The sequence below is a fragment of the Ciconia boyciana genome, chromosome 8 (genome assembly GCF_034638445.1).
Source record: "Ciconia boyciana chromosome 8, ASM3463844v1, whole genome shotgun sequence".
Lineage (NCBI taxonomy): Eukaryota > Metazoa > Chordata > Aves > Ciconiiformes > Ciconiidae > Ciconia > Ciconia boyciana.
Genome location: NC_132941.1, coordinates 18,204,668 through 18,221,280, shown reverse-complemented (window position 1 = coordinate 18,221,280; position 16,613 = coordinate 18,204,668). Strand labels below are relative to the sequence as shown.

The following is a 16,613-nucleotide window of genomic DNA, read 5'->3' as shown; positions in this document are numbered from 1 at the left end:
TGCTCTCAGGAACGGTTTATTATGAATGTTTATTATGCTTCTTTAATTGGTGGAGTTTTTAAGGAGTTCTTTTGGAATTAAATTATATTAGCCCAAGCAGTTACTGGCTTTAGTAATCTTTGAAAACTGTAAATAGTTGCATTAAGCTTTTGATTCCTAAAACATAGTCGCTTTGAGGGAGTAGCTTACTAAAAATTGAAATTCCAAAGTAGCTAAATACCGTACTGTCTAACTTGTAATTCTGTGCAGTGGAAATTAGGAGAGGGAGTTCCAGACGTGGAAATAATATGAGTCAGGTTACAAAATGAGGAGATTTTTATTTAAAAAAAAAAAAATTACATTGGAATAAACTTTTAACCTGTAGAGTTTGTTTTTAAAGTTTCCTCTGTTGCCAGAGGAATAGAGACGCATGTCTTCAGCTTTTGGAACAAAAGCCTGGATTCTCATGGAACTGTGTGCCCTGAGGAGGGTGTTGTGTTAGGAAAAGCAACAAACATTATTTAAAGCAAGTAAAAACCTTGGTTGTAATAGGCAACACTGATACTGCAGTAGGGAAAAGCAAATAATTTTATAGAACTTGGTATAATTTCATTCCAAAACACATGATATAGGTTTAAGATGGAGCTATAAAAATGTTTTCTTTTTCTTTCTGCAGTTCTGTTCTCCTAGCATAGTTTTCTGATCAAGAGTTTTGCAGAGTTAGTTGAAGAGTTGGCCTGTGTAACAGTTCCACTTTTTTCCCCTTTGTTTGCATAGCTTGTTTAATAAGCACGTCAAAGAGGAAAAATAGAGATATAGCAGGTAGTCTACCAATCAGTCTGTTAAAGTGCCTTGCCTGGCTAGTAGGAAATTAGCTTGTGTACTTTAGGGGAGAATGAAGTTAAAATTGTTAAACTTGAAGGTGTGTTTTGTTCTGGTAATCAGTTGTAGCCTATTTTCCACAACGTCTGTAGCATTTTTGAGACATCAACTTAAGCATTCAGAAAAATTGTACAGCTGGAATGTAACTCAGTGTGTGTTTTAATGATTTGAATGGCAAAGCAGTGTGCAGAGAAGTGCAATACATGGATGGATAATGAACCAGTCCAGTGTCTGTATTGTAAGCAGTGCTGCACCGTGGTTTAGGCAAGATCAGGCAAAAAGGTTCTCACTTGCTCACACAGGATGTTCTGCAGGAGATTATGGAACATCTGATTAAGTGTGAGAAAAGGATTGTTCCTCCTGAATCTTAATGCCCACTTGCAGTAATTATTTCAGTGTTCCTCCGTATACTGATTTGCTAGTAGATTAAGTTAGTTGTTACCTGTAAGTTTTTACAAAACAGCTAGAAATGGTGTAGTTGGTTTTGTTTTTAAAAGTTTATCCAGTAAAATGGTAGAAGTAAACTGAATAAGAATAGTATTTTTTTATCTTTAAGACTTGCTCATGTTAAGGCAAGTTAAAGGAACATTGGTGGTGAGCTGCTGTTGCAAAGCAGGTATTCATAGTGTTTTGTGTCTGTACCGTGTTTCATGGTCAGATCATAGAAGTCAACTTCAGTGCCATCATTGGTGTGCGGTCACACCCATGGTGGGTTTATAAACAGGTCATAAGTATGGCTGGACTGGGTCAGATGTCACCTCTTGCTGACGGTGGCCACCGGCAGGCATGTAGGAAGAAGAAAGAACAGGACAAGCAGCACTTCCAGCTGCTTGTTCTGCCCTTTCTGCTCCCTTCAACGTGTGGCATGGGGACTTTCCTCTTAGAGTAATGTAATGGGGAGAGGCAAGTGAGGAGTTAGAGCATCATAGAGACAGTGCTATCATATTTAATTTCTCTTGCTGGATTTTTCTTACATGGATTTAACCAATTGCTTTCTGTAGCCATGTAAACTTCTATCACCCACAGCTTCATCTGGTAAGGAGTTCAGCAATTCAATTATATGCTGTTACAAATTACCTTTGTTTGTTTGTTCTGAACTTACTACCATCTGGTTTATTTGGATAAATCCTAGTTCTTGTATGACACAGCAAACATCAAGCCGTATTCCCCCATTCCATGTGATTCATGATTTTCAGACTTGTGTCAGATGTCCGCTCTGTTTTGCTTCCCTCTAGCTTAATTGTCTTAGTTGGTCCTAAGAAGGAAGCTTTCCATATCTTTAATCATCCTTTTGGTTTACCTCTGAACATTTTCCAATTGTGGCTGTGTTCTCGTTGAGGTGGAATTACATATTGTGTTTGAGATTTTTGCCACTAGAGATATTTGGCTTTTATCTAATAATGCCAGTCTAATTGGTGTTACCACCTGCTTTTTGGTTTTGGTTTGCTTTTTTGTATAAATGTGCCCTTCGATAGGCAACTGACTGTAGAAATTTAATTGTGGGAGGCTTTTAAGACTGTATCATGGAAAGTTTTAATCTCTTAGAAGTGTCTGATTCTCTTGCAAGTTAGCTCCCAGGTCTTTTTTTTTTCCTGCTTTCTGCAAATCCTTAGTACATTAAGTCATGTGTTCCAGAGCAGCTGCAACACATCTTGTGATAGGAGAAGGAAAGTACACTTTTTGGTGAGGCATGCTTGTGCATTACTACTCTAGGTATGTTCACTGCTGACTGCTTTGCCCCCCTGCGCCTCTTTCTTGGCATTTTCATTTGGTTTGTGGTGTCCCAGAGCTGGAGAACAGAGGTCATGGTGTTGCAGTGTGAGAGCATGATGCCAGCACTGTGACCCAGGGGGGAGGGGGGGGGGGGCGCGGGCAGGTAAGGAATAGGGACCAAGTTAGTGAGGTTAATGCGTAACCCCAGAGATTTGTCAGGTCTGCCTTGTGTATTAGGAATCAATTTTGGTTCAACACCTCAAAGGGGAAACTGGGATTGTTTAATTGCTTTGTACAAGTAGTAATGCTGTTACTGTCAGTGCCTTTTTCCAGGTATATTTCTGGAATGAGTTGTTGATATTCAAGTAGGTATTGCTTGATCTGTTGAGGGTGTTCATCTGTTGATGGTGAGTAGCAATAGCCCATCAATGCTGATAATAACTGAATAGAACTTGTATGAAGTCAGTTTCTTAGTGTTTCCAAAGCATATTCAGTTGTTGATTCTCATTTCTAGTGTTGTGGTGTGCTAGCCAAGGATCTCTTACTCATTGCACAGCTGATTAAGACACATTGCAGGGTTAGGGGTTTTTCCCTGTATCGTTTCTTATTTGAAATGGAAATGGTACTGTAAAAGTTTGTTTGTTTGTTTTTAAAGTTAGTGTATGATATTAGACAAGTAAGTGAAATAGCTTTGTAATTTCTACTCGTTTTCAGGAATCGTTGTCATACAAGAGCATGAAATTATTTTCAACGTTTCAGAATGGCCAGATTAGAAAATAAGAATGGCAGTTTGGAAAGTAATACAGTCCCCTAAAGCTTCTCTGAAGTAGAAATTTTTTTTTTGATTGGCAGCAAGAAGATTACCAAAAGTTTTATTTAAATAACTTATGAGAGTTTCAAATTCTAGATCTGAAATCTGAAACAGTAGCTTTCTGCAAACTACTCTTTCATACTGCAAGAAGTTTAAAAATGAACTAAGCATTTGACTTATATTTAGAGTAAATGAGGCATCACTTACAGTAAGTATATAGTAAATACTCTTTTCTATTATAGCTTTTTTTGTTTGTTTGACTCAAAGTAAATTTTCAGGCATGCTTTGGGTTCAGTTAACTGCTTGTTTAGTTTTTGGTTTTGCTTTTTTTAAGGATTGGCATGATATAAGTACTACCAAGGCAGTCTGCATGTAGAATCTAAGTTCCAGATACAGTCCTACAAGTGGATTTTACTGGATGGATTGAATTTGTTCTGCCTTCTTTGTTATGAATACATAGAGGGCATTTCTTAAAGTTTCTGACTAGTAATATATTTTAAGTATTTGTAAGTACCTACAAAAATACTTTCCTATTTGCAACAGATTAGCAGTAGGGCAATATTGAAATACTTCTTTAAAGGTAGAAGGATGAACATGCTTTAAAACTAAATAATTTACTGTTTCTGCATGTGCATTCTGCAAAACAGTTCCAAAGTAATTGGTTTCTGCCCACTCTGTCCTACATATATTTAATGCCACAAGTCATTAAAGTCCAGAAAGGGGATAAAATGTTAGTGTAGATTCTGAATTGTCAGTTGACCAAACTACTGTGGCTTTTGTCTCCTGGCAATTATATTTGCTTCCAATGAAGTAAGTATTCAGCAAACTAATTTCTAAGGAACATGTATTTCTGTATTGATTTATTTATTAAGCCAAACCTGAGTAATTTAAGCTAGACCGAGTAATATATTACAAGTTCAGAATGGCATCTGTAACTTGTATTGGTGGCATAGTTATAAAATAACAGGCTGAAAACCACAGTCCTCTCAAATTGTTACTGATTATATTGTTTAGGCAAAGTCAGGCTTTGGGAATCTGTAGTTTATGTAGCCAGACTAAAAATATGCAAAACACAAAACACTCTCCCTCCTTACTGGCTTGTCTATTTTGGTCATGTTACAGAACTCTGACCAAATCATTGCTAAAACTTGTTTTGGGAGGTTTTGGTGATAGGGTTATTTTAATTTGGCCTAAAAATACACGCTGATGCCAAGAGGAGCTGTTTATTATTCCATTTTTCTCATCACAGGTGTGTGTTCCTATTAGCTACTTGGTGCTGACACTTTTTTGTGCAACCAAAGAATAAGCCGGATCAGAGGGCTAATTCAGATGAAATCAAGACTGACAAAAAAGGAAGAAAAATACATTGTTAGAATTATTTTCAACTGGATCAATTCTCTGATGTGACTAAAAGTCTTTCACAAATGTCAGTGCCAGCACAAGGGTTGAGGTGGCAATGCATGTTGAATATAGGACTGCTTCCACTTTGGGGTAATAAAGTTTGCTGGATTAAAGCAACTCTGTAAGCATGATCACCTTTTTCATCTACTGTAATACTTCATTTTGGATCTAGTTGTGAATGAGAGCCTTGCTTATGATGGATGTTCCCTTCTTGCCATGTGAACTCCTGTTAGTTGCCTGCTCTATGTTCTTGTGTCCTTCGCTGCATTTTTGGAAGCTTTTGTGGAGCATCCCATCCTAGTTCAGAAAAGCAGTTATCTTTTCAGATCCCTCCTGTGGTCAATTTCTTTTACAGTGTTCACAAAAATTAGCCATTATTGGACAAATACTGATTTTAATCTTGTTATTGTGCATGGGAAAATAATAGTTGTTCTTTGAAGGCTTTTACCAAGAAGTCTTTACTTTTTTTTGCTACTTTTTTCCTTACTGAGCACTTCTAAAATTTAGCTAAGCTCTTGTTATGCTCTTTCTCTTTTTCTGTTTGTTAGCACTCTAGAAAAACTGTATAATATTCATATATGATATAATAATTTTTCTAATTGGATTAGTAAAGTAAGCTCTTTTGGTACTGTCCATTTAAAACACACCACTCTCCAAGTAGTGGTTAGAGTTGTTTTTGACAGAAATTCCAGGTTCTCCTATTAAAAATTAATGCAAATAGAATATATCCAAATTGTTTTTCATTCCCCAGTAACCACAGTATTGAGCTGTCCTTTTGGAACAACACTTTTACTTTGTTTTTGTTTTTTTGCTTTCTGCAGATGTGCAGAAAATTAAATGTAGTCTGTTTTTTAACTATTTGTGAAAGTATTGGAAAATAGTTGGGGGAAAAAAAATTGGCTGATATCTACACTAGTGTGCAGCATTTTGTCTTCACATACCTTAAATCCTTAAATACATTGTAAGAGCTCAGGAAAATCAGAAAAGAGATAAAAGATAATTATTTCATGAGCTTACAAATACTTTTTTCTTAAGTTTGGAAGTGGCTGAGCACACTGAACAGAAGATTCATTTAGAAGTGGATTAGAGACATTTACATCTAAATGCTTGGCGCATACTAATAAACTCATACAATTTTAGTATTGTCTCTACAAGAGAACAGTTAAGAAAAGGCAGCTAAATGGGTGAAGATGTTCTAGATTTCAGTTACTTATTAATGAAGTTTTTACTGGAAATTCTTACTTGGAAATTTACGAAAGTTAATTATTTGCCAATCATTTTGGAGCAATTTTAGACATAGATCTTTCTAAAGTGAACTTATTAATGGACATTTTTAATGGTTAAATGGCTACTTGAATTAACTTTAGCTTTTCTATTGTGAACTTTTAAGACTATCTTTCACATAAACAAGCTGTTTTTCTGTTGTCTTAATTGGGTATAATCGCTATCAGCATTATAAATGAGGAACAGAGGTTTAGTTTCCTAAGTGTATTCAGGTGCTAGGTTTTTATGAATTTAGGTAGGAATTATATGACTGCGTAAAGTACTTAATACCCTCTATTGTCCTTATGTCTATTAGACCTTGAGTGTACACTAAACATTCAGATTTTGATTTAGAACTTCAATGCTCATTAAAGAAAGTTTTATACTAATAAATATATTCTTATGCTTCTAGTACAGCATTGAAAAAGTTCCCTTAGCAATATGTAGGGTACCTGCAAACTTCGTGAGCCTGTAGGATTTGCATTATTCATTTATGGAGTCTGATTTCAGCCATTCATTGCCTCTAGCAAGTATCAGGTTCTTAATGTGCTAGAAGTATTGTATGTTAGCATTTTAACACATGTATATATGCATGTGCGCTCTGTGTATGTATTAATGTGTGTGTATATATATACACACAATACAGTATAAATATGTCACCTTGTAAACTGCTCAGCTACTTTATTTCATTGTGCAGCATTTTTGTATTGTCAGTATTGCTAGATTTGTTGAATACGGTTCAGTCTGTTTCACCTCGTACATTAGTAAGGTTGTGGTCCTAGATGGTATTCAGTCATCCTTCTTCCCTGAAAACTAATGTTTAAAGATATGCTGTTCTGCTAGATTCCTTCTGTATTCACAGGCAGCAGAACTGTGCTAGAAACTCTTTTGGATAGAAGGGTTTGGCAGCTGAAAACCTGGAAATCACTTGAGGTCTCTTTCTTTGTTGGTATGTTTCTTGAATTTTAAGCTAAGATAATACAGAATCTTAAAATGGCAAACAATTAAATGCCCAAATAGCAAACAATTAAATGTGATCCTGTGGGGCATGGCACCAAAAGTGACAAAAATACTGTGCAGTAGTAGGCAAAATGGTGCAGAACATCCTTTATTTTAGGATGTTACTGGTTAGGGATTGTGTTTTCAAATTTTGCAGAAATAAGTTGCCCTGAAGCCTAGACCAGACTCACTTAGTGTGACTGCAGGCTGGGGAGACAAAATTGGTGCTGTTGCACAACAGCTGTGATAGCTGTTGATCACTTGTTCTGCTGATCACTGAATTCAGCATTTTTAGTCATGCCTCTGTTTCCAATTCCCATGCGTGCATGCTCTGCTTTCTGAATTTTATTTGGATTGTAGTGGTTGATGCATTATGGTGGATTAGATATATTCCATGAATTCTCTTAACATCTAAAATACAAAACAGTCAAATTGCATGTGCTTTTGGGAGATTTAGCAGAGTTGTTCTGAAGTTTAGCAGTTTCTGAGGCTGCGTGTTAAGTGGAAGGTGTATTAGCTAGATAGACCCTTCAGTCTCTTGTGTTTTTTTGTGATTCATGTATTCAATGTAGAAATATTTTTATTAAGCATGATTAGGCTTTTTATGTAAGGGTGGCAACCTGTAATTTTTCTTCTGGTTTCCTGTCAGAGTTTAAACAAACTGCTCTTGTCTCCTGAGATCATTCTTTGACTGTTCGAGTCACATGGAAGTGTTGATTGCTGTTCCCTGTCTGGAACAGCTTGTGACTGTTTACTGGAAAAAAGCAGCAGCTACATTGTAAAAATGTGCAGTGTAATATCCCTGAATAGCTCTGTTGTTGACACTTGTATAGAAAAATCACCTACTCAACTACAAATACAAGAAGGGTTCATTGTGCAAGACCAATACATACATACTTACATTGTTTATCTACTTTCCTAAATTTGAGTTAAGTTTGGAAGGTTTGCACCTTTTTATATTGCTCATTATAGACGTCCAAATGAGGGATAAAAGCTGGATCAATATAAAATTCCAAACCTACATTTAAAAAAAAAAGTTCCATTTCTAGAGGCTTTTGAAAACTGCATCTATTAAATTTGCATTGCAGACTTTCTCATACTTCATTGTAAATGTTTAAACCCTTTGGTTGAAATCGGTATGCATGCACTTTCTGTCTTGCCATATTACAATACTCAGGTTCAAAACTGACAGTTCTGTGTTAGGGCTGTAAACTTGAGTACAAAGAAGCTAGGCCAAAAAATACGGAATGTATTTGTGTTGGATGAAATGAGAATAAATGCAGTTGCACTAAAATAGGATTAGTATTAACATGTTGGTAGTGTAACCACACAATTATGAGGAATGGAGGAGGGAAGTAAAAAGGACTGGCTTTGGTAAAGAGAATGATGCAGCAGGCATGTTTTAAACTGTAGTAAATTCAAATTGAAGAAGTTTGCATGGATCTCTCATTTCTCTACTGGTTTGTAGCATCAAAGACATGAAGTACTGAAATAATTTGGTAACAATAATTTGTGCTTTTAGCTAGAGTGTCTCCTGTGTGATACTAAAAAACATTACTCTTGGTAACAGATAAGAGAATGTTATATGGAAAAAAAATAACCTATGGAAGTTGCACTTCATTTCATGGTGTATCTGGCTCTCTATATCTTTTTATTAGAAATGCAGTGATATACTGGAGGTACTGAGAGAGGGAAGAATAAAAACTATTTAGGTTTAGAACAACTGACTTTGTGGAGAGGGGAAGCTTCACAGACAGAGTGTGACTGAGAACTTGACATTGAATAGTTGAAGATTAACACCAACTGTGAGAAGGAATTACTTTAATATACAGTTTGGGCTTTTGCAGTTATTTAAGCAAATAGCTTATTAGAAAAAATGCTGGGCATTAAGAAGTTTCAGGCCAGACTCTTCTAAAAGTATTGAAACATTTTCATTACAGTGTTTAATAGAAGTAGGGCTTGTCATTCTCATGTACCCCATTATAAGACATTGTTTTCAATTGCTGTGGCCTTGGCTGAACTTTAACTATTTGTACTGAAGCTGTCAGGATCAGATATTTTTTTTTCCAAATTCAAAAGCTTATTTAACCGCAGTTTAGTAATGTTTGAGAAAAGACTTTAAAGTTACAGCATATCTGTCTATAGAGCATTTTCACAACTTGCCTCTTCTGGCATAGATTATGCATGTATATGATGACCACAGGTCAACGAAACTTGTCCCCTTACATCTTCAAACGGTCCCAGAATACTCAATGTAATTCTGCCAGCTCAAGGCTACAAAGTTAGTCTAAAAAAATTTTTGTAGCTGTTTGTCACAACTGAACTAAACCCAGGGACTCTGCTGCTGTTCTTAGTGACTTCCAGGATGATGCCTAATCGTATTAGGGGCAAGAGAGCTAGTAGGGCAGCTTAGCTAAATAGCTTAGGATGAGGAGCATGTGCAGAGACTGGGTCTCAAGACTGGCAAAAGATGTGTTTCCACTCAAGCATTTGGAATGCTAAAGACAGTTCTTTGAATGTATTGTTACTTGGGTGCAGTGATAACTACCTTAGGAAAATATCTTCTCTAGATCAGAAGACAGATGGGAGATTTATTCAAAGCTATATCCATATTCATTGGGTGTACAGATAACTGATTAATGCCATTATAGTCACCCAAATAATGGACTGTTTTCTTGCAAAGCATGGGACACTCCAGGATGACATTTCGGACAACTGGGACTAAATATGCCCAACCTATTACAAGCAAATTAGGCTTTAGCAATCTTCAGTCCTTAGTCTTTTTTTTTAAACAAAAACCTACAGCTGGTATAAAATTACACTTTTCTTGAACACAGTTCCTCTCCCATGCTATTTATGGTAGACAGCAGCAGAAGGAGGTGGTTGATCTGATGACAGAAGCAAAAGCCCTATACAGGAGTAAAATAAATGACCAAATTAATTTCCTGAAGTAAGAATGTAATTACTATTTAGCTTTCAGAAACCTCTGTCGTGGAACTAAAAAGTAACATTATGTGTAGTGATTTACTTTTTCTTTTTAAATGGTCTTCAGTCTCATTTGCTTGTATGCTTTTTTAATTTCATACCTTATCCCAGATGAATTAGCATAATTTTTTTCTTTCTTCATTTGGATCTTCTGTTTTGCAAAAGGAAATGGTTGGTCTCCTTCATTAGATGGTCACAGTAGAAACTTTGAAATTATGAGGAGTGTTTAATGTGTTTGTGTTCTGTTTTTTCTTTTATGAAATCACCTGAAAATCTGTTTATAAATGCAAAGCTAGATGTGGACTGATTATTCTGAATTCATGAAGCTCATAAAACTCTCTAAAGTACTTAACAATAGCCAGCTAATTTCAGTTTTTAAAATAAATACTAGCTGAAGTACATGAATGATGCCTTTGTTTAAAAGACAGTGTTGTCCAAACCAATTAATTTTTAATAGTGAAGAATTGCAGGTTTTGATCTCTGGGTGTAAGGAAAGTGGTGTGTAATTTTTTTGCTTTTAAGTACTGCACAATATTGTCTATTTTGGAACAGTAGTTTTCTTTTTCCACCAGAGTGGTGTTAGTTAAACTCCAGGTTTACCCAGAAGAGGTGTATAACTTGAAACAGGTAAAGAGTTAGGGGTTTCTTGGTACTACAGACTTAGAATTGTTGTACCTACAAGATTTATATAGGCTTGTCTTTTCCCCTCCCCTTTTTCTGTTTTAGGTGAAATTGTGGTAAATGAAGTAAATTTTGTAAGAAAATGCATCGCAACAGATACAAGTCAATATGACCTGTGGGGCAAATTGGTTTGCACTAACTTCAAGATTTCCTTTATTACGGATGACCCAATGCCACTACAGGTTTGTTATTACTGACGTCACTATATCATGACAACAAATGTGATAAGTAAAATTTATTTAATTAGAATGTAGTGAATCTATCTCATATCTGATGCAAATATGAGACGCCTTCTAAAACAAAGCAGGCTAAATGATGAGGTTCCACTGTCCTGTTCTGAATGTGTTGCTATTCCATCCCTTCAGTGAGAATATCAGGACAGAGCAAGTTTGGTATGGAAGTACAGCCAGCTCTATTTACCTCTGTTTATGGAGGCTTCATTGGGAAGTGGTTTTACAAAAGGCAAAGCAGGAATTACATAAAAACATCTTCCTCCTTGAAGATAATTGCAAATGTTCCTTTCACTAGACAAGCGTCAGATCAGCAAAGCCTTTAATGCGTCCAAGTTTTATTGGCATTACTGACGGAGGACAAAGTAACCACGAAATGAGTTTTCATTGTAGATGAAGCAACAAGAAAAGGGGAGAAAGAAGCCAAGCCTTTGTCAAAGCAGAACATGTGACATTCAAAACCTCAATCAGTTTTTGAACAGCACAGCATTACAGTACGGTTTGGAAATCCAAGTTGTGAGCTGTATGTTATTTTCAGCAGAGTTTTCAGTTTCATTTTGGGCTTTTAAAAGAAACACTCCGTTAACTAGGTGTGTGCAAAGCTCTGAAAGTAGATAGGCGCTTACTCAGTAATGGTTAGTAAGTTTGACCAAAGCTACTTCAAAAAATTAATTTTTGACATGAAGTAGTTGTCAAAACTTATTTCTGAAAGCTGAATTAATATTTTTTCTTTCTATGGTTACAGTAATAGTTGGATTTTTTTATATTATATATATGTATATATTTTACACTTAAAATTGTATTGAATTTCTACCAGCAATTTTTGAGGCTAGTAAATTCAGTGCAAGTAGTGGGGTTATCTTGCAAACTCCACTGGGGTTTCTAAACTGTTTGGTGTGCATTCACCAGCACGAGAAAGCTGTTTCCACAGCCTCTAATTGCCTGTGAATTGGCAAGGGTGGTACATGTCAGAAAAGTCTAGGCATGCCTGATTTTTATCATAGTTTCTTCAAAGTTGTGCTGTATAGCTGGTTGTGAACTGCAGAACTGCAATTAATGAGTATGAGTTCATGTGTTTCAGAAATTCCATTATAAAAACCTCCTCCTTGGTGAACATGATGTCCCACTAACATGCATTGAGCAGATTGTCACAGGTATGTCAAAAATAGTTAAGTATGATGACAGGCTTTAAACTTATTCAGTTCAAAACTGTTAACTGCTTTTTAGGTTGTGCAGAATTGTTGACATCTAAGGTTTTACATCATTAATCTTTCCTGATGTGAAGAATTTGGTTTATTTAAAATTAGGATAAAAGCCTTAAGCTGAATAAAACTTGAGGTGCCATGCAGGAGATGTATTTAGCTGGGTCTTTATATTGGTTTTAAATTTAACTACAACACTGAATCAACAGGTGTTCTAGGATAGACACCTGTTATAGCAGTACAAAATTTTGCTAGCAACTTTTTTATATTCAAGCATCTAAATTTCTTCCACTTAAATACACTAAATTGCAAAAAGCATGTCACTTACACAATTTACACATAGCTGGGATATCCGACAACATAAATGCTCGTGTTTTCAATCTTATCTAATTCTTATCAAGTTAGTAGCTAGTGGTCCTCAAAAATCTACAAATGACAATAGACATCTTAATCTGAAAAAATAACTTATCAAATACTTACTTTGAAGAATCAGTTTTTGATTTGGTGGATACTTTAGGCTAACCTGTTAAGAATGTTTTTCATCTTGTAATTAAAGAATTTCATATAAGTGATAATTTTTCAAGTCTTGGTTACGGCATGGACTGTTAAATACTTGGTTTTGTGACTGTAGGTAATTTAAATCATTACTTATAAGTTTTGAGTGCCCAATGTTATCCAATAATCCATTTCCACTCTGGAAGCTGGTTATAATCACTGTGAAAAGATTAATGTATATCTGAGGAAGAACATCATGAAGAAATGCCTTTTTTTTTTTTTAAATGAAGAGGTGCTATTGACCTGTTATGTGGTCTTGTACTGGCCCACATTTATTGCCCCTTTTCAAGAATACCAGGTAGCAGTGACAAAACAGTAGCAGTATTACAAATCTGTTAATGACAGTTTTTGTATGGAGAGATGTTTATAAATGGGGTGTTGCAATCTTCTTATTTAACATCTTATACAAATGCTTATATAATCAATTCTGCTAAATAGGGGGGAAAAGCCAGCCAGCCTCGAATAATAGTTCTATTAATTATGTCCTCTCTCACATGACATGTGTTGTTCCTAAATGGGAGAGGACTACAGATAGCTTTTATTTTGAAACTTGAGGGCTGACAGATTCTAGATTACTCTTTTGTGCATGTTTCCCCGAACTGTCAAATAGCATGAGCATTTGCAGCTTCATTAGAAGAATGGTAGAAGTTCTTTAGGAACCCTTTCTGTTTAGCTTTTTCCATTGAGGTTTGAAGCTTTTTAGAGGGAGGAGGCAGTATTTCCTGCCACACACTTGAGGAGATTATTCTTCGTTCTTCTGTTACGCAGGTTTACCCTAAATTTAGTGAAGCATAAGCTTTTACTAACGGGAATTAAGGGGAGGTTTTCACCCATGCTGCAGAGGAGGTTGCTTGATGGCTGTTATATTGAAGGTGAATAGCTGGAGGTGTCCTAAAACACTTGTCTTGAGTTCCCTGAAGTATTTAAGTTTAACCCAGAAAATACCTGCAACCAGGCAGCTATGTCAATTAATCACTCAACAGTTATGTGCCTGTCCTGGTTTTGGCTGGGATAGAGTTAATTTTCTTCCTAGTAGCTGGTATGGTGCTGCGTTTTGGATTTAGTATGAGAATAATGTTGATAACACACCGATGTTTTAGTTGTTGTTAAGCAGTGCTTACACTAAGTCCAGCACTTTTCAGCTTCCCATGCTCTGCCAGGTGCACAAGAAGCTGGGAGGGAGCGCAGCCAGGACAGCTGACCCAAACTGACCGAAGGGCTATTCCATATCATATGACATCATGCTCAGTATATAAACTGGGGGGAGCTGGCCGGGGAGTAGTGATCGTTGCTCGGGGATGGGCTGGGCGTCGGTCAGCAGGTGGTGAGCAATTGCATTGTGCATTGCTTGTTTTGTACATTATTTCATTATTATTATTATTATCATTATTACTTTTTCTTCCTTTGCTGTCCTATTAAACTGTCTTCATCTCAAACCACAGGTTTTACTTCCCCATCCTTCCCCATCCCCCCCCATTCCCCCCGCTGATTCTCTCCCGCATCCCACCAGAGGAGGCAGGGGAGGGTGAGCAAGTGGCTGTGTGGTGCATGGTGCTTCGTTGCTGACTGAGGTTAAACCATGACAGTGCCCCAGTTTTCCCAGTTACCACAAATAAAATCTCTGTGGCTTCTGTGATCCTTACTTTTTGCAACTTAACTTTCTCTGTTTGAAAAGGAGATCCATAGGCCAAGAGACACAGCCTGTCTATGCAGGTCTAGATGAGCTGGCAATTCACTATACTTACATTCTTGAGTTTTATGTAAGAAATAAGGAGTTAATCTTAGTCTTAACTCCAGCACGTTTTTATACATCCAAGTAAAAAAAAAAAATTAAAAAATCAGCATATATGCCAATTACTGTACATCAGAAGGGCATTGCAGCATACACAATTAACTGTCTGGGAGCACAAATTGCTCTTGGGAATACTGCATGTTAATTCCTTGTTTGTGAAGTTGTTGATGGACAAAAATAATCTGGGCATACAGGAAACTAATTCAGCCACTTATTTGAAAGGAGATTGATCAACAGGAGGACCTATAGATTTCCCACCTCAATTGAACAGTTGAAATACACTACTAAATGAAAAACTGCTGATAGCAGCATTACCATATCTGTTTGAGCCAGTCTTGTGTTGTATACTTACAAAACACAGTCCAATAACTTTGTCTCTTCTTTACAGTGAATGATACCAAGAGGAAGCAGAAGGTCCTTGGTCCCAACCAAAAACTTAAATTCAATCCAACTGAATTAATAATTTATTGCAAAGACTTCCGTATTGTCAGATTCCGTTTTGATGAAGCGGGTCCCGAAAGTGCAAAGAAGGTATTCTATCTTATGAAATCTCACCTTGTGGTCATTACATGTAGTAACAGCTGTGCTAATAAGAACATTTTGTTTTATGTTTTGATAGAGAAGTAGGGGGGAAGAATTGCAAATTAATCACATTCTGTTAAAGGAGAATATCTAGATTTTTAGAGTCAAAATTATTAGGTAAAAAAATTAATGCAATATATTAACTGTTTGTTTTCATATAAGATAAACCTGCATTTCTTGCCATATCTGTTGTACTTTTAAAAAATTACTGATTTATTAAATAAATCTTTTTAAGGGCTGGAATCTGAATACTGTATTGCAGCTGTACAACAGATGTTTACATTTTTATGGAAAATGTTTGAAACTTTGATACATTTTCTGAAAGTCATAAGCTTAATTTACCCATAGGTAAAGTGTACTGTCTTTATATATACACTTATTTGCTTCACACAGCAAGGTCTCCAGTGAGCTCTTGGAATGACCAGCTTGTCTAATCTACATAAAACTATGTGCTCTTTTTCAACATTTTCTTAGAAAAGACTTGCATAGCTCTTGACAAGAGGAATTAGTTCTGTCTGTACATTCCTAGAAATGTCATTCCTTCCCTAGTTTTAACACTTGTTGTCATAAGTCTCAACAAAATCGTACAATGTTATTTAACCTGGTAAGGTCCAGAGGAGTTTCTGCTAATTGGAGATGGTTAGTCCACATAACACCATGAGCTCACCAGCTTCCTTGTTCTGGATTGGTGCCATAGGTTACTTGAGTTACAGCTCCTCTTGACCTCCGTGGCACCACTTCGGGGCCAGGCGTGGCACAGTAATCGTTTTGTAAGGAGTGACCCAGTTTGCTCACAGAGCTTAAGAATTCCCTGTCTCAGTAGGATAAAGTTTGAGCTTAACCATGTAAGTCCTAAGAACCATCTGCCCAGACATAAGTCTGTTTGCAGTTATCAACTGAGTAACTGATGAACCACTTCATCACTTCTTCACCTTTTACCCTCTCATAGAGACCCATGGGCAGAAGCTCGGTAATGAAGCAGACTGTTCTTTCCTTGCTACTTTTCTAGGTTCCTTGTGCCTGCTGCCTTTGCTGTTGTAACCTTTCATGTTTGGCAGTCTTTCAGCAGTCAGTTCCCCTTTCACAGCTTCTCTGAAATCTCCCTGGAGCAGCCTGTCTACTGCAATATCTTTATAGCAACTATTCCTAATTGGCTGTCACAGCTGAGAAGAGTGATTAGCCTGGAGGAGGAAGGAAGAGAGCATAAACACAGCATCTCATTAACACTTTGTGCTGCATTTACTTATGCAAGAGTAAAAAGTGAAACGTTTTTATGAAGGCACTTGCCTTCATAAAGGCACATTTTTAATTACATGGTCTAACGTGAATTCTTTTGATAAGAAGAACAGCTAGTTCTAGAGATCCAGAAGGATCTGAATCTGTGTGGTTATAAAGATAACCAGAAGTGTAACAGTTGCCAGTTTCAAATATCAGAATTCGCTCACTAGAGGAGTGGATGGAAACTGGTGCAAATCGTAATATCAGCTGTGTGGCTACTATTGCAGTTTTGATGCATCAAGTAGGTTACTGCAACTTTG

General features: G+C 36.5%; 1 protein-coding gene across 1 annotated transcript in view; it reads left to right on the top strand.

The window, feature by feature from the left end:
* Positions 1 to 16,613, top strand: part of MTMR10 (myotubularin related protein 10) — a 42,494-nt gene that overhangs the window by 4,139 nt on the left and 21,742 nt on the right. The window contains exons 3-5 of the mRNA XM_072869148.1: positions 10,760 to 10,896; positions 12,026 to 12,098; positions 14,882 to 15,024. Coding sequence (XP_072725249.1) covers positions 10,760 to 10,896; positions 12,026 to 12,098; positions 14,882 to 15,024 — 353 coding nt within the window. The remainder of the gene's footprint in view (positions 1 to 10,759; positions 10,897 to 12,025; positions 12,099 to 14,881; positions 15,025 to 16,613) is intronic.